General features: G+C 34.8%; 1 protein-coding gene across 1 annotated transcript in view; it reads right to left on the bottom strand.

Moving 5' to 3' along the window:
* The window catches only part of MDGA2 (MAM domain containing glycosylphosphatidylinositol anchor 2), an 862,553-nt gene that overhangs the window by 408,565 nt on the left and 434,260 nt on the right, over positions 1-19,728 (bottom strand). Inside the window, exon 3 of the mRNA XM_037016589.2 lies at positions 7,192-7,366. Coding sequence (XP_036872484.2) covers positions 7,192-7,366 — 175 coding nt within the window. The remainder of the gene's footprint in view (positions 1-7,191; positions 7,367-19,728) is intronic.

The raw sequence follows: 19,728 nt of genomic DNA, 5'->3' as shown, positions 1-19,728 counted from the left end.
GATTTCTTTTCTTTCATTAGGTTATTTTTGTTAAAGTTTACTTAGTTCTAAACCATTCAAATGGGCTGAAGAGAACAAAATGACTCGTACATTTTTGAAAAACCCTCTATAAGCTCATGAATATATTGTAGAAATAGGCAATAGGTGGAAATAGTAACCAAGAAGACAGCAATTAGAGTAAGTATAACAAATATCCCTAAAACCTCAATGGTTTAAAAAATTTACAATTTTCCTCTCATGAAAATTCCAATTAAATTGTTTTTACTCTAAAGGGTGTCTGGGTAGCTCCCCTTTAAATAGTGACTCTGACATTAAAAAATCTTTCCACTGTGTGGGCCCCAAAAAAATGAAGTCCTCTCAGAAACTTTACTGGAGCCTCTGTATGCAAAGACATAAGTTGAGACAATGTGTAAAGAATTATGTGAGATGTTTCAGGCACTCAGCCTGAGTGTGTCATCCATCACTTTCTCTTTCATTCTGTCGGCCAAAACTAGTTCATGACCCACCTATGTGAACAGAACCTGAGAAACAGAGTTTAGCTGTGCATTAAGGAAATAAACATTTGCTTGGTAAATATGTGGAGTCTACTACAGTTCAAGACTAATAACCCAAAATTTGGATGTGTGTTTCTAGGACAGCATATTAACATGGTGATACTTCATACAAAGAACAACAAATTAAGTGGAAATAATGAATCTGAAAAAGGTACAAGAGGTCAGAATGCCTCTTTCAAATATTCAAAATGGTCACATGAAAGAAAGAGTAGACATGTGTTTGCACATTAAAAGTTAAAGGAAAGCCAATGCAATTTTTTTTACATCTACGAAGATGTTGCACAGAAAATTGAACAAGCACTCACAAAACAGCACAGGGATTGTTAGTAGAAATGTAGTAGCAGGATTTAAGCACATTTACATTAAGACTGAGAAGATGAAATTCCATGGGTTTAAAAAAATGTCCTATGTATCTTTATCTGCCTGTTCATATCTAATTACAGGAATTCAAGTGTTCTCAGTAAGATACTGGCATTGTTTTTGAGGTATGAGTCCTATATACTTGCTGTAGTTTTATCAGAGGATTTTTTTTTTTAACTAAATTATTTTATTAGTAACTCTACCACTTTTTGGGAATTTGATTAGTCATGTGTCCCATGTGTAAATAACTTTGATAAGCAAGCATTCTTCATCTGTAACATATACAAAATTGCACAATTATGTATTGAAATTTATTGAGAAAAATCATTTTTAATGAGTATTATAAATATCACATTAAACATTATTAAGACCTTCCAAAACCAAGGCTGATGTTTTAGAATCAGAGATAGTGGGTGAGAAATTATGCATAATGAGACTGACTCAAAATGTTAGTTTTCTTGCAGGGATTGTCTTAGTACCAGAATTCCCATTAGTCATTCTCAGCCTTTTTCTAAACTTGGTATCCAGAAGCCATGTTGATGGGTCCAATAAAAAAAAACTCAACTCACTGTCAGGAATTTTTAACTGTGTGGTTTATAATTCTTCTTTCTAAAACAGATAAATCGTATTTGTGGAATAAACTGATAACGTCATCTTAATCTCCCATTAATTTCTCAGGTGAATTGTAATAAGTAAATCTAACAGACAAGGACAAAAAAAAAATCACTGCTTCTTCTAATGAAAAGCAGCAATCTACTTAAGTGAAATTAAAGTGGGGAATATGTTTCAGAAATAAGAAGGCTTACAAAATGTTTAACAGATAATGGAAAAGATTTGTCTCATGTACGAACAGTATCGGCACACATGAAAACTTATTAAGCTAATGCCTCTGAATCTAATTTCTTTTTGAATTAAAAGTAAGTTTTAATCAAACCTTAACCTTTAAAGTTGTGTGACCTCTATTACCCTGTGAGCAATACTGTCATGACTGAGAATAAGTGAAAGAATTAGGGGAATAAATTCTCAGAAAATTGCTTAAATGACCACAAGTATCTCAAAATTCTATGAAACTACTATTGTTTCTGTTTTCTGTTTTTGTTTTCTTTTTTCTTTGTGTGTGTTTTACTTAGAATATATACTCTCTTCCCCTAAAGGTGGACCTTGGGGCTCCCAATGAATGGCCATTATTTCTCAGAGAAGGCAAATGAAGCGGTATTAGTGTTTGGAGAATGGTGACTGTCATCAATAATTCTGAAGAACTAAAATTATAATTCATTTATTTTGTATCTTGCATAAGTAGCAGATAATCATTCTTATGGTCTGAAAATACTGGCAGTTTAATTTAAACACAATCTGACAGCCCATCTTTCAATTAAGTTCTCATTTGTCCTTTAAATCCACCACTTTAGTCACAATTCCGCCAAGTATGGGGTTCACTTAATCTTTTTTCTGTGTTTATTGTGGAGTATCTTTGGCCTCTCTTCTACTTATTTAAACCCTACTGTGTCAAGAACTGTAAAGGGTCTGATATTTTCCCTATTTGCTGGCTAACATGTTAGCTTGTCATAGTTTCATGAATGCTGACATACGACATGAGTCTCCTGGGTCAGAGACAAAGGACTTTATTACTCATGTCTCCAATGGGGGTAGGAGCTTCATGTTTTCATAGGTTCCTCTCTTCCTCAATTATCATTGGGGTGTTGTGGGTGATTCCAGGTGAAGGCTGTACACACAGTTGTGACACAGCTTTGACAATTCTCAATCTTACAAGGTCTTTCTAATAAACCTGTTGAGACTTTGCCTCTGAAGGAAACATTACCTTATTATCCTGACCAAGAAACAAGTCTGCCTTATACTGTGGAGGCAGACACTTCCCCTAATATCCAAGGTTTTCGCTATACAAACTTCCTTGAAAAAGAGAGTTCAGGACAAAAGCTTCCAAGAGAAATGTAGCAGTGCCATGGAGACTGTCTCTGAAATCTCATTTTTCAAACTACAATGTAAACCCTGTTTCTTTAATTACAAAAGGCCACAGTAACCTCTCATTCCTGGCACTGGATTTTTAGATTTTCTAGCGATTTGACACATCATTCATGTTGTGTAACATCATTTATGTTATCTTATTGCTTAACATTTGTATTCTATTTTAATGAATTACATATTTCATGTTGTCTCTTTAGTTTAAACTCAATGAAGATAGAAATTATGTAATATAATCCTTTAAACTCACAGAATTTAATGAAACTATATTTTGAATAGCCACTCAAATATCTGTTGAATTAATGAAGAAGAGTCAAACTTATTTTTTAAATGACATGTTTAGGATGAGATAAATGGTACTGAGATTAACCTGAAAGAGTTTTTTTCTATTAAGTTTGGGGTAAATGGTAGTTGGAACGTGGCTATTGCCTTTCTTTTACTTAAGATGTCTTTTCAGTCAACTTTGGTGTTAAATACCAAGGGGTATCAATTCATACAAAGAATAAAGAAAAGTGTGAAAATAAATCTCATCTTAATTTTAGAATCAACAACTATCTTCTGATAAAATTTGGAGTGAAATTAGTTTTGACTTCTAGGATCTTAATAACAAGGACCTTAAGGCAAGCTTCAAATCCATATTTCATAAACTTAAAGCCATCAAATTATATATGCACATAGTTTAGAAAGCCAAATAATTATATAAAGCACAACCTCAAGTATTTCTAATACCCAGAGGCAACCTTTTCTAATGCATCTCTTAACTATTCTTGGTTTTGCCTTCATATTTCTAAATGTTGAACTGCTATTTCTAGACTTTTTTTTCATTTTCACATTATCTGATTTCTTCCTGTTGAAGAGAAGCCTTTAGCTCTCTTATGCTAACCCTCTCCCATCCTTATACTTTTATTACAATTTGGGTTAAGTCAAGTGCTTTTTTCCTGTTGACTACAGAATAATTTTTTGCAATTGAACCTTGTAATATATTTCAATTACATTTAATTTACACAATTTTGTCTTTGATCTGTTTGTTAACACCCATATATTGTTTCTTCAATTTTTTAGGCATTTATCATTGTGATATTTTTAAGCTTTCCATGATAATTATAAAATCCCTCCCTGAAACATCAGGTAACCCACGAGTTGTATCTTTTTCTTGAAGATGGGAAGATTTTGTTAAATCCAAGACATAGTCTCAGTTTGTTCCTGCAAATACAATTCTTATCCACAGATTTTTTGTTGTTTTGTTTTGTTTTTGTGTTGTATTATTCTATGCCCATCCTGTGTTCTGAGTTCTTCCAATGTTGAAGAAAGTTCCACTTGTGGAATCAGTTTAGAAAGAAATAGAAATCTACAATGCAGGTGATGATTGTAAGACCATAGATCCAAACAGAAAAACTGGTCCTAATATTTTAGCATTTCCTAAGATAGTTAAAGCAGAAGTACAAAGTACCTGAAATAAAATTGCTCACTTGTTTGTGATTTATAAAAACGAGTATCTATTCAATCAAACAGTCCAACATCAAATCAAAATCTAAGCACAGATAAACTTTAAGCTGTAATCCAATTTCAGACAGCAAGTTGCCAAAATTAAGCTCATTAATATGCTAGTCACATTCTTATCAACAATGATAGAATAGGTTTTAAGTTATAAAGATTCATGTAGAGAAAACATACTTCAACCTTAAAGCTATAGTCTTCAATCAAGGTTATAGTTGGAATTCATGCATTCCTCAAATACACATAGTTGTCTCTATTGTAACTATTGTTATCAGTCAAAACATGTTTGAAACTATACCACCTGAAGAAATCGATTTATCCAAACCTTCAAGAATAGGTATAACTACTTAAAATGCATCTCTACATCTCCATAAGAAAGATTTTTCCTGGAGCTGAAGGTAAGGCATTCTCTGGAAACTTTATATTAGAGACATGTTACATTTATTCATAGAGTCCACAATTTAATACATATTATTTTCTCAAATAATATAATTTTAGACAGTCATCTTAATCCTGATCACCAAATAAAGTACTGAAAATAGTACTTCAGTACAGTATGCACCACACTACATGTACTTAAACAACATAGAATGAGATGTTTTACAGGTTCAGATTGTACGCGAAAAATCCCAAGATAAATCAAAGAGGAAGGGAACAGTGTTAGCGTCTTCAGACATGGCTGCTTGGGAGGTGACACAGCTGGAAAAGACTAACAGAGCTTTGGAAAACTGGAGAGGACAGTGCTATCATTTCTGCCACAGTGTGTAATATGAACTAACATACCAAGGCACAGCTGAATCAGGACAACAAGAGATGAACAGGTAGGAGGGAATGGATACAATGCACAACAGTACTGGAAAGATATTTTAGTAAGAAGAGGACAGAAGAATATTTTTTAAAGTCCTTAAAAATATAATTTTCCACTTTCCCATTTTCTATTTGATTCTTAACCCAGTGATACAATATCTTTGTGGTATGCCTATTATTATCAAACCTAATGCAAGTCACAACCTCTAATTCAAAACCTTTGGGGAATGTTTCTCAGAATAGCTCAGATTTCAGAAAGATAATACAGTATATATGCCATGGGTCACATAGCACACACAGCAGGATCTGTGGTGACAGTGCATAATCAAAAACATTATGTAATGAGCAAAACATATGCTTATTCATAAAAAGTAGGGTAAATAAAATACAAAAAGTCTTCTATTTTTCTATTTGAGTTATTTCAGGTCAGATGTTGCCGCCAAACTAGTTCACATCAGCTTTTGCTGAAAAGAGTTACCAATGAAACCCAACAAAATCAAACACATCCCTTCAATTTTCAGAACTTCTTAAATTTCAGAATTGTATTATTAAAGTTGTGCATTTTAAAACTACATGACCAAAACTATATTAATAAAAAAAGAACAGGTATGCACTCTAGAAAGTTATGTTATAAAAGTACTTAATTCATTTAAATTAAATTTGTGTAATTTAAAATTATATCTGAACAAAAACACTAATAAAAATATGTTACTTGGAAAAAAGTATATGTAACTGGAATTACCTGATTAGAAAAAGGAGGGTTAGGAGCTATGCTGTGGTTGGGAGACCTATGGCTAAGACCAACCTGTGCACCAGTGAGGGCAGGGAAAGAGCAGCACATGGGAAGCAGTGACTTGAAGTGTGCTAGGGGTGACTATGGTGCTAGAAAATGCTAGAGAAAATGGGACATGGACTTTTCTATATTTTTCTCTCATCTTTTCCTGGAAAAGAACAAGAACCTGAATGTGGAAGATGAATCACCAGTGCAGCCCTGCCACCCACTTCCCAGTCACCTGAATAATTAAATGAGATTCAGCAAAGAGTCTAATAAATAGATCAGGAATAATTCCAATTGCCTTGCTAACTATACAACATTTGTTCCATGTTGAAAAAAAAGAGAAAAGGAAAGGGGAAAGAATGAAAGAAAAAAAGATAGGTAGGAAAACAGGAACTCCTCCCTTGTTACTTATGACTGAATTACTTTAAGGAAAGAAAAAATTCCTTTTATTCTAACACTAAAGAATTTAAAAATAAGATGTAAATTCTTGTGAAAATACGATGGAGTGATTTATAAACATGTGCAAAGAACAAACCGAATGTAGACCCTTGATTTCTTTTGGTGGGAGGAAAGTAAGGAGACAAATAGGCTTTTAAATATATTTGCTAGTAGCAAAAAAATAGAAAAAAGAGACTAAGAATAAAAAACACTTTCCAAGCAGCGTAGCATTGCCCAACGTACTGATTACTTTCAACAGAATTGGATCAAAAGAAGACTACCTAGAGATTTTGGTCATTCACGAGCCAATTCAAATAGCTCCAATTACTTGATATGCATTTTAAAAAATAAAAATAGGTCAATCACACAGAAGTTAACAAAACAATTTATAGTATGTAAAGCACAATTCTTTTGTTATGCAAATGTCAAAAAAAGCATTTATATACTTACGTACAAAGATAGGAAGCATTTACATTCAAATACTAACAATTATTGGTAGGATTATCATAGCTTCTTACTACTCTGGTTCTTAAACGTTCTATAATAAATATGGATTATTTTATCATAAAAATTTCTAATGGAGATTCTTCAGGAAATATATTCAATAACCTATTTATTATCTTACATACTTTTTATTATCAAGTAAACAGAATTCTATTCTATGGAACAAACCATAGTTTTTCTCAATAGATGTAATAATAAAAAATAAATCTCAAGTTAAGGAGCAGAAAAAATCATTAATAGACTTAATCATAGTTTTCTAGGAAATTTACTCACAGTACACATCCACTCTGATTGACTTTATTGCTGGGGATCCCAAGCCATTCTCTGCTTTACAGTAATAACGGCCTCCTTGGTGTCTCTGAATATTTGTAATCCTCAAAGTCTCATTGAATACACTTGAGTCTTGGAATCTGTCAGAGGCACTTCCTGCTGTTTTGGTCCACCTGATCTGAGCAAGCATCAACAAAGATTGTTACTTTAGGTTGGCTTTCCCACAGAAAAAACAAATAGCCATTACACATTTAAAGTATTTACATTAACTTCTGCATATCAAAGGAAACCATCAACAAAATGAAAAGGCAACCAACTGAATGGGGAAGATATTTGCAAGTGACATATCCAATAAAGAGTTAATATGCAAAATATGTAAAGAACTATTACAACTCAACACCAAAAAGAAATCTGATTTATAAACAGGCATAGGAACTGAATATACATACATATTTCCAAAGAATATATGCATATGGATAACAGGCACATAAAAAGATTTTCAACATCACTAACCATTAGAGAAATGCATATCAAAACTACAGTGAGCTATCACTTCTTATAAGTCAGAATGGCTAGTATGAAAAAGGTAAAAAATAACAATGTTGGTAAGGATGTGGAGAAAAAAGAACACTGTGCACTGTGTTGGGAATGTAAATTGGTGCAGCAACTATGAACAGTATGCATTTTCCTCAAAAAAATAAAAATAAAAATACCATATTATTCACCTATTCTACTTCTGGGAATTTACCTGAAGAAAACAAAGTAACTAATGCCAAAAGATATATACAATCCCAGGTTTATTGCAGTGTTATTTACAATAACCAAGTTATAGAAGAAATATGTATCCATTGATAGAAATATGAATAAAGATGTGGTATATACATACAATGGAATATTACTCAGCCATAAAAAGAATGAAATCTTGCCATTTGTGACAACAGGGTGGACCTAGAGGTTATTACTAAGCAAAATAAGTCAGACAGTGAAAGACAAACACTGTATGATTTAATTTATATGTGTAATCTAAAAAATAAGACAAATGAACAAACAAAACAGAAATAGACTCATATACATGGAGAATACCCTGGTGTTTGCTATAGAGGAGGAAGACAGGGAGATACATAGGTTAAGGGGATAAAGAACAACATCCAATTATAAAATAAATAATTTTTATTCCTGGAATAAAAAGCACAGTATAGGGAATTTAGTCAACAACATTGTAATACCTTTATATGACAACAGTGGTAACTACACTTATCGTGGTGAGCATTTCATAACTGCTGTACACCTGAGGCCAAGATAATATTGCATATCAAGTATATCTCAAAAAAAGCAATAATAAATAAATAAGTGTTTACTTTCAGAGCTGCTATAAAATCATTCCTGACAAATTATTTTTTAAAATTAAGGTGATATTAGCAGAAAGAGAAATCAGGAAAACAATTCCATTCACAATTGCATAAAAAAGAATAAAATACCTAGGAATAAACCTAACCAAAGAAGTGAAGGACCTATACCCTGAAAGCTACAAGACACTCTTAAGAGAAATTAAAGAAGATACCAATAAATAGAAACATGTCCCATGCCCATGGACAGGAAGAATTAATATTGTCAAGATGGCCATCCTGCCTAAAGCAATCTACAGATTCTATGCAATCCCTAGGAAATACCAACAGCATTCTTCAACAAAATAGAGAAAATTATTCTAAAATCCCTATGAAATCACAAAAGACCCCGAATAGACAAAGCAATCCTGAAAAGGAAGAATAAAGCAGAGGGCATTATGTTACCCAACTTCAAGCTCTACTACAAAGCCACAGTAATCAAGACAATTTGGTACTGGCACAAAAACAAACCCACAGTCCAATGGAATAGACTAGAGAGTCCAGATATAAGCCCAAGCATATGTAGTCAATTAATATATGATAAAGGAGACATAGACATACAATGGAGAAATGACAGCCTCTTCAACAACTGGTGTTGGCAAAGTTGAACAGCTACATGCAAGAGAATGAAACTGGATTATTGTCTAACCCAATACACAAAAGTAAATTCAAAATGGATCAAAGACCTGAATTTAAGTCATGAAACCATAAAACTCTTAGGAGAAAGCATAGGCAGAAATCTCCTGAATATAAACATAAGCAACTTTTTCCTGAACGCATCTCCTTGGGCAAGGGAAACAAAAGCAAAAATAAAAAAATGGGCTACATCAAGCTAAAAAGCTTCTATACAGCAAAGGACACCATGAGCAGAAAAAAAAGGCATCCTACAGTATGGGAGAATATATTTGTAAATGACATATCTGACAAGGTGTTAACATCCAAAATATATAAAGAACTCACATGCCTCAACACCCAAAAAGCAAATAACCTGATTAAAAAATGGGCAGTGGATCTGAACATATATTTTTCCAAAGAAAAAATTCAGATGGCCAACAGACAGATGAAAAGATGCTCCACACTGCTAATTATCAGGAAAATGAAAATGAAAATCACAATGAGATATCATCTCACACCAGTTAGGAGGACCAACATTCAAAACACAAGGAACAACAAATGCTGGAGAGAATGTGAAGAAAGCGGAACTCTCCTACACCTCTGGTGAGAATGTAAATTAGTTCAACCACTGTGGAAAGCAATACGGAGTTTCCTCAGAAAAGCTAAAAATAGAAACACCATTTGATCCAGGAATTCCATTCCTAGGAATCTACCTGAAGAAAACAAGATCCTAGATTCAAAAAGACATATGCACCCCTATGTTTACTGCAGCACTATTTACAATAGCCAAGATATGGAAGCAACCTAAGTGTCCATCAGTAGATGAATGGATAAAGAAGAGATGGTACATATACACAATGGAATACTATTCAGCCATGAGAATAAAACAAATGCTACCATTTGCAACAACATGGATGGAGCTAGAGGGTATTAAGCTCAGTGAAATAAGCCACATGGAGAAAGACAAGTACCAAATGATTTCCCTCACTTGTGGAGTATAACAACAAAGCAAAACTGAAGGAAGAAAACAGCAGCAGACTCACAAACTCCAAGATGGGACTAGCAGTTACCAAAGGGGAGGGGTGGAGGAGGGGTGATAGGGAGTGGCGGAGAAGCAGATTGAGAGGTATTATGATTAGTACACATGGTTGGGGGGGATTATGTGGAAGACAGCGTAGCACAGAGAAGACAAGTAGTGACTCTGTGGCATCTTACTACAACTGATGGACAGTGATTTTAATGGGGTATGAGCAGGGACTCGATAATATGGGTGACTGTAGTAACCATATTGTTTTTCAAGTGAAACCTTCATCAGAATGTATATCAATAATCCCTTAATAAAAAATTGTAATAAAAATTAAGTTTATACACAGTTGAATTATAAAACTTTAAATACAAAGTCATTGTACAATGCATGTAACTAATTAAATTTTATAGATTCATCAACAATTTAGTATGAAGGGCAATATAAATACAGCATAAAAGGAGGTAAATAAGAAGATTGGAGACTGTTGAGAATCAGGCTTGGGGTTGATTAATGATTGTGCATTGAGTTCCCTATACAGAATTTTATTGTTGTTAACAACCATTTGATCAATAAAAATGGAGATTCCCTCTCAGGAAAAAAAAAAAAAAAGAAGGTAAATAAATGTACTATATTGGAAATGTATACTGGTTTCTCTTTTTGTTGAATATCTAAATTTTTCATGTTTTCAAAACTCTGTAAGGTAGTTTTATTTGTTTAGTACAGATAGGCTCTCAATTTCTTTTCAGATATGCTTTATTATTTTATTTTAAATTTCCTATTTAATTTGGATAATTTAAGCATATAACTGTAATGTTTTATTATACATGTAATTTTTTGTTTGTATTTTTTTTAATTTTTTAAAATTTTTCATTAAGGTATAATTGATATACACTCTCATGAAGGTTTCACATGAAAAAACAATGTGGTTACTACATTTACACATATTATCAAGTCCCCACCCATACCTCAATGCTGTCACTGTCCATCAGTGTAGTAAGATGCCACAGATTCACTATGTGCCTTCTCTGTGCTACACTGTTCTCCCTGTGATCCCGCACACCATGTGTACTAAACACAATACCCCTCAATCCCCTTCTCCGTCCCTCCCCACCCGCCCTCCCACACCCCTCCCCTTTGGTAACCACTAGTTCATTCCTGGAGTCTCTGAATCTGCTGCCATTTTGATCCTTCAGTTTTGCTTCATTGTTATACTCCACAAATGAGGGAAATTGTTTGGCATTTGTCTTTCTCTACCTGGCTTATTTCACTGAGCATAATGTCCTCCAGCTCCATCCATGTTGTTGCAAATGGTAGGATTTGTTTCTTTCTTATGGCTGAATAGTATTCCATTGTGTATATGTAGCACATCTTCTTTATCCATTCATCTACTGAAGAACACTCAGGTTGCTTCCATATCTTGGCTATTGTAAAAAGTGCTTAGATAAACATGTGGGTGCATATGTCTTTTTGAACCTGAGAAGTTGTATTCTTTGGGTAAATTCCAAGGAGTGGGATTCCAGGGTCAAATGGTATTTCTATTTTTAGTTTTTGAGGAACCTCCATATTGTTTTCCACAATGGTTGAACTAGCACAATGGTTGAACTAGCTTACATTCCCATCAGCAGTGTAGGAGGGTTCCCCTGTCTCTGCATCCTCACCAGCATTTGTTGTTCTTAGACTTTTCAATGCTGGCCACCCTTACTAGTGTGAGGTGATATCTCATTGTGGTTTTAATTTGCATTTCCCTGATGATTAGTGATGTGGAGCATCTTCTCATATATCTACTGGTCATCTGAATTTCTTTTTTAGAGAACAGTCTCTTCATATCCTCTGCCCATTCGTTAATCAGGTTATTTGCTTTTTGGGTGTTGAGGCATGTGAGTTCTTTATATATTTTGGATGTTAACCAATTGTCAGATATGTCATTTACAAATACATTCTCCCATACTGTAGTATGCCTTCTTGTTTTGTTGATGATGTCCTTTGCCATACAAAGTTTTTAGTTTTATGTAGTCCCATGAGTTCATTTTTGCTTTTGTTTCCCTTTCTCCCAGGAAATGGGTTCAGGAAGAAGTTGCTCATGCTTATATTCAGGATATGTTTGCCTATGTTGTTTTCTAAGAGTTGTAGGTTTCATGATGTTTTATGGTTTCATGACTTACATTCAAGTCTTTAATCCGTTTCGAGTTGACTGTTGTGTATGGGGTTAAACAATAATCCAGTTTCATTCTCTTGGGTGTAGCCATCCAGTTTTGCCAACACCAGCTGTTGAAGAGGCTGTCATTTCCCCATTGTATGTCCATGGCTCCTTTATCATATATTAATTGGCCATATATGGTTGGGTTTATATCAGGGCTTTCTAGTCTGTTCCATTGGTCTGTGGGTCTGTTCTTGTGCCAGTACCAAATTGTGTTGATTACTGTGGCTTTGTAGTAGAGCTTGAAGTTGGGGAGCGTAATTCCTATACATGTAATTTTATACATCTGGTTTTTAAAAGTGGTTTTGTCTTTTTTAATGGCTTTAAGTCCACAAATGACTCACTGTTTTGATAATTAGGATTCACTTTATATCAATAATTGTTTTCAAAAAATGTGTAAACTTCTTCAAAGAGAACATTTCTATTAAACTGCTAAAACACATTGAATATCTCAAACATTTCATTATAAACAATATTATTCTTTTAAACACAGCTGTGTACAATGGACTTAGTTTTTGTTAGCAATAAAGAATGGCATTCAACTCAAATTTTGTGTGTTTTAGTTTATAAAATCTGAACAAAAGCTACATAATGGTACTGTAAAGTGATACAAAATAGAAGTAAAAATGATTTAGTTTTATTTCTCTCCTTATCCCTACTGGATAATATATTTTTGTTTGTTTTCATTTTTAAGTTGAGAAACACCTGATAGAAATTCTCTGGTCAAACATATATGAAAAAACATGGGAAGATGCATCTAAAGATTGAGTCTTCAGAATTGAAATCCTATAATACTGCCACTATCTATGCTATTTTTATATAATGCTAATTAAAATTTATAATCTAATGACATTAATAGTATCTCTAAAAAGCTCTCCACATCATTAAAATATTGGTATGAATATAATCATGTTTTTCCTTGCTTATGAATGAAATGAAAATGTTACTTAGAGATTAATAAAATTGAGTAATTCACAAAAGTAAGTACCAAATATTTATTTAACATCCTCTATGTGAATGGAATATACACACAAAATGGCATAATTCATGACCTCAAGCAGTTTGTAAGCTGACTACTAATTTTCTCAAAAACAACAAAGTGTAACAAGGGTACTTGTTTGTTAAGTAGTATTTCCATGGGAAAATCAAGAGTTCTATCTTAACTTAAATTTCAAAACCTACATGCAAAGAAATAAAGCTTAAATAAGTAACAAATCACATATATTTGTTCTTGTATGGAGAGCTGCTAATTCTAAGATAATTGGTATTTCTAATACATGATGTAAGTTACAAATAAACCAAAAACAATTTCACTAAGATACCAAGATTTCTGGGACTATCACACTACAATACTAAAATTGAATCGGAAAATAAATATTGCAGAATACAAAAAGAAAGTACAAAATCAAAAGAGTTATGGCTTACCCTTACAGATATCAAAAACACATTATGAAGATACAATGATTAAATTATATAATGCTGGTACAGTACTAGAAATTGTTTGGGAATGGGGGAGAGCAAGGGTGTGTGTGTGTGTGTATGTGTGTGTAAAAGAGAGAAAGGGAAAAAAGGGAAAAAAGGGGGCAGAGCCAGGATGGCAGCGTGAGTAGAGCAGTGGAAATCTCCTCCCAAAAACTCATAGAGCTATGAAAACATAACAAAGAAAAATCTTCCTAAAATAGAGACCACAGGACACAGGACAACATTCAGACCACATCCACACCTGCAAGAACCCAGCGCCTTGCGAAGGGGGAGAGGAAGGCCACAAACCAACAAGAAGGGAAGCTCTTCCAGCGGTCACTTGTACCAGCTCTGCAAACTATCTCTATCACCATGAAAAGGCAAAACTACAGGCAGACAAAGATCACAGAGACAACACCTGAGAAGGAGACAGGCCTAACCAGTCCTCCTGAAAAAGAATTCAAAATAAAAATCATGAACATGCTGACAGAGATGCAGAGAAAAATGCAAGAGCAATGGGATGAGATGCAGAGAAAAATGCAAGAGCAGTGGGATGAAGTCCGGAAGGAGATCACAGATGACAGGAAGGAGATCACAGAAGTGAAACAATCCCTGGAAGGATTTATAAGCAGAATGGATAAGATGCAAGAGGCCATTGAAGGAATAGAAGCCAGAGAACAGGAACGTATAGAAGCTGACATAGAGAGAAATAAAAGGATCTCCAGGAATGAAACAACACTAAGAGAACTATGTGACCAAGCCAAAAGGAATAATATTCACATTATAGGGATACCAGAAGAAGAAGAAAGAGGAAAACGGATAGAAAGTCTCTTTCAAGAAATAATTGCTGAAAACTTCCCCAAACAGGGGGAGGAAATAATCGAACAGACCATGGAATTACACAAAACCCACAACAGAAAGGATACAAGGAGGACAACACCAAGACACATAGTAATTAAAATGGCAAGGATCAAGGACAAGGAAAGAGTTTTAAAGGCAGCTAGAGAGAAAAAGGTCACCTTTAAAGGAAAACCCATCAGGCTAACATCAGACTTCTCGACAGAAACCCTACAGGCCAGAAGAGAATGGCATGATATACTTAATGCAATGAAACAGAAGGGCCTTGGACCAAGGATACTGTATCCAGCACGACTATCATTTAAATATGGTGGAGGGATTAAACAATTCCCAGACAAGCAAAAGCAGAGGCAATTTGCTTCCCACAAACCACCTTTACAGGGTATCTTACAGGGACTGCTCTAGATAGGAGCACTCCTAAAAAGAGCGCAGAACAAAACGCCCAATATATGAAGAATGGAGGAGGAGGAATAAGAAGGGAGAGAAGAAAAGAATCTCCAGAGAGTGTATATAACAGCTCAATAAGTGAGCTAAGTTAGGCAGTAAGATACTAAAGCAGCTAACCTTGAACCTTTGGTAAGGACGAATCTAAAGCCTGCAATGGCAATAAGTACATATCTCTCAATAGTCACCCTAAATGTAAATGGACTTAATGCACCAATCAAAAGACACAGAGTAATAGAATGGATAAAAAAGCAAAACCCATCTATATGCTGCTTACAAGAAACTCACCTTAAACCCAAAGATAAGCATAGACTAAAAGTCAAGGGATGGAAAAACATATTTCAGGCAAACAACAGTGAGAAGAAAGCAGGGGTTGCAGTACTAATATCAGACAAAATAGACTTCAAAACAAAGAAAGTAACAAGAGATAAAGAAGGATACTACATAATGATAAAGGGCTCAGTCCAACAAGAGGATATAACCATTCTAAATATATATGCACGCAATACAGGAGCACCAGCATATGTGAAGCAAATACTAACAGAACTAAAGAGGGAAATAGACTGCAATGCATTCATTGTAGGAGACTTCAACACACCACTCACCCCAAAGGATAGATCCACCGGGCAGAAAATAAGTAAAGACACACAGGCACTGAACAACACACTAGAACAGATGGACCTAATAGACATCTATAGAACTCTACATCCAAAGGCAACAGGATATACATTCTTCTCAAGTGCACATGGAACATTCTCTAGAATAGACCACATACTAGCTCACAAAAAGAGCCTCAGTAAATTCCAAAATATTGAAATTATACCAACCAATTTTTCAGACCACAAAGGTATAAAAGTAGAAATAAATTCTACAAAGAAAACAAAAAGGCTCACAAACACATGGAGGCTCAACAACATGCTACTAAATAATCAATGGATCAATGAACAAATCAAAATAAAGATCAAGGAATATATAGAAACAAATGACAACAACAACACTAAGACCCAGCTTCTGTGGGACACAGCGAAAGCAGTCTTAAGAGGAAAGTATATAGCAATCCAGGCACACTTGAAGAAGGAAGAACAATCCCAAATGAATAGTCTAACATCACAATTATCAAAACTGGAAAAAGAAGAACAAATGAAGCCTAAAGTCAGCAGAAGGAGGGATATAATAAAGATCAGAGAAGAAATAAACAAAATTGAGAAAAATAAAACAATAGCAAAAATCAACGAAACCACGAGCTGGTTCTTCGAGAAAATAAACAAAATAGATAAGCCTCTAGCCCAACATATTAAGAGAAAAAGAGAATCAACACAAATCAACATAATCAGAAATGAGAATGGAAAAATCACGACAGACTCCACAGAAATACAAAGAATTATTAAAGACTACTATGAAAACCTATATGCCAACAAGCTGGAAAACCTAGAAGGAATGGAAAACTTCCTAGAAAAATACAACCTCCCAAGACTGACCAAGGAAGAAACACAAAAGTTAAACAAACCAATTACGAGCAAAGAAATTGAAACAGTAATCAAAAAACTACCTAAGAACAAAACCCCAGGGCCGGACGGATTTACCTCGGAATTTTATCAGACACACAGAGAAGACATAATACCCATTCTCCTTAAAGTGTTCCACAAAATAGAAGAAGAGGGAATACTTCCAAACTCATTCTATGAAGCCAATATCACCCTAATACCAAAACCAGGCAAAGACCCCACCAAAAAAGAAAATTACAGACCAATATCCCTGATGAATGTAGATGCAAAAATACTCAATAAAATATTAGCAAACAGAATTCAACAGTATATCAAAAGGATCATACAACATGACCAAGTGGGGTTCATCCCAGGGATGCAAGGATGGTACAACATTCGAAAATCCATCAACATCATCCACCACATCAACAAAAAGAAAGACAAAAACCACATGATCATCTCCATAGATGCTGAAAAAGCATTTGACAAAATTCAACATCCATTCATGATAAAAACTCTCAGTAAAATGGGAATAGAGGGCAAGTACGTCAACATAATAAAGGCCATATATGATAAACCCACAGCCAGCATTATACTGAACAGCGAGAAGCTGAAAGCATTTCCTCTGAGATTGGGAAGAAGACAGGGATGCCCACTCTCCCCACTGTTATTTAACATAGTACTGGAGGTCCTAGCCACGGCAATCAGACAAAACAAAGAAAAAGAAGGAATCCAGATTGGTAAAGAAGAATTTAAACTGTCACTATTTGCAGATGATATTATACTGTACATAAAAAACCCTAAAGACTCCACTGCAAAACTACTAGAGCTGATATCGGAATACAGCAAAGTTGCAGGATACAAAATTAACACACAGAAATCTGTAGCTTTCCTATACACTAACAATGAATCAATAGAAAAAGAAATCAGGAAAACAATTCCATTCACCATTGCATCAAAAAGAATAAAATACCTAGGAATAAATCTAACAAAAGAAGTGAAAGACTTATACTCTGAAAACTACAAGTCACTCTTAAGATAAATTAAAGGGGACACTAATAAATGGAAACTCATCCCATGCTCATGGCTAGGAAGAATTAATACCGTCAAAATGGCCATCCTGCCTAAAGCAATATACAGATTTGATGCAATCCCTATCAAATTACCAGCAACATTCTTCAATGAATTGGAACAAATAATTCAAAAATTCATATGGAAACACCAAAGACCCCGAATAGCCAAAGCAATCCTGAAAAAGAAGAATAAAGTAGGGGGAATCTCACTCCCCAACTTCAAGCTCTACTACAAAGCCATAGTAATCAAGACAATTTTGTACGGGCACAAGAAGAGAGCCACAGACCAGAGGAACAGATTAGAGACTCCAGAAATTAACCCAAACAGATATGGTCAATTAATATTTGATAAAGGAGCCATGGACATACAATGGCAAGATGACAGTCTCTTCAACAGATGGTGCTGGCAAAACTGGACAGCTATATGTAGGAGAATGAAACTGGACCATTGTTTCACCCCATATACAAAGGTAAACTCAAAATGGATCAAAGACCTGAATGTAAGTCATGAAACCATTAAACTCTTGGAAAAAAACAGGCAAAAACCTCTTAGACATAAACATGAGTGACCTCTTCTTGAACGTATCTCCCCGGGAAAGGAAAACAACAGCAAAAATGAGCAACTGGGACTATATTAAGCTGAAAAACTTCTGTACAGCGAAAGACACCCTCAATAGAACAAAAAGGAACCCTACAGTATGGGAGAATATATTTGAAAATGACACATCCGATAAAGGCTTGACGTCCAGAATATATAAAGAGCTCACACGCCTCAACAAACAAAAAACAAATAACCCAATTAAAAAATGGGCAGAGGAACTGAACAGACAGTTCTCTAAAAAAGAAATACAGATGGCCAATAGACACATGAAAAGATGCTCCACATCGCTAATTATCAGAGAAATGCAAATTAAAACTACAATGAGGTATCACCTCACACCAGTAAGGATAGCTGCCATCCAAAAGACAAACAACAACGGATGTTGGCGAGGCTGTGGAGAAAGGGGAACCCTCCTACACTGCTCGTGGGAATGTAAATTAGTTCAACCATTGTGGAAAGCAGTATGCAGGTTCATCAAAATGCTCAAAACAGACCTACCATTTGACCCAGGAATTCCACTCCTAGGAATTTACCCTAAGAACGCAGCAATCAAGTTTGAGAAAGACAGATGCACCCCTATGTTTATCGCAGCACTATTTACAATAGCCAAGAATTGGAAGCAACCTAAATGTCCATCGGTAGATGAATGGATAAAGAAGATGTGGTACATATACACAATGGAATACTACTCAGCCATAAGAAGTGGAAAAATCCAACCATTTGCAGCAACATGGATGGAGCTGGAGAGTATTATGCTCAGTGAAATAAGCCAAGTGGAGAAAGAGAAATACCAAATGATTTCACTCATCTGAGAAGTATAGGAACAAAGGAAAAACTGAAGGAACAAAACAGCAGCGGAAATACAGAACACAAAAATGGACTAACAGGTACCAAAGGGAATGGAACTGGGGAGGATGGGTGGGCAGGGAGGGATAAGGGGGGGGAGAAGAAGGGAGGTATTAAGATTAGCATGCATGGGGGGGAGAGAGAAAGGGGAGGGTGGGCTGCACAACACAGAGAGGACAAGTAGTGACTCTACAACATTTTGCTAAGCTGATGGACAGTAACCGTAATGTAGTTGTTAGGGGGGACCTGATATAGGGGAGAGCATAGTAAACATAGTATTCTTCATGTAAGTGTGGATTAAAAATTAAAAAAAAAAAGAAAGAAAGAAAGAAAGAAAGAAAGAAAAGGGGGATTACTCCTTGATAGGATAAAACTATTGGTAAATCAAAGATCAACGCTTGCTTTAAATATCATTAATGTTGATCACTTAAAGGGTGTCAGATGATCAGCTATGGAGGTACTCTTTTCTGATAATATTCCTTTCTCTTAATTAAAAAAAAAAAAAAAAGCAGTTACTGTGTGCTGACCTCCAATGAGTTCTGCACAGTG

This window comes from Manis javanica, chromosome 8 (assembly GCF_040802235.1).
Source record: "Manis javanica isolate MJ-LG chromosome 8, MJ_LKY, whole genome shotgun sequence".
NCBI classification, from domain to species: Eukaryota; Metazoa; Chordata; class Mammalia; order Pholidota; family Manidae; genus Manis; species Manis javanica.
The sequence above is the reverse complement of the archived record's forward strand: the minus strand, read 5'-3'. Positions and strand labels throughout refer to the sequence as shown.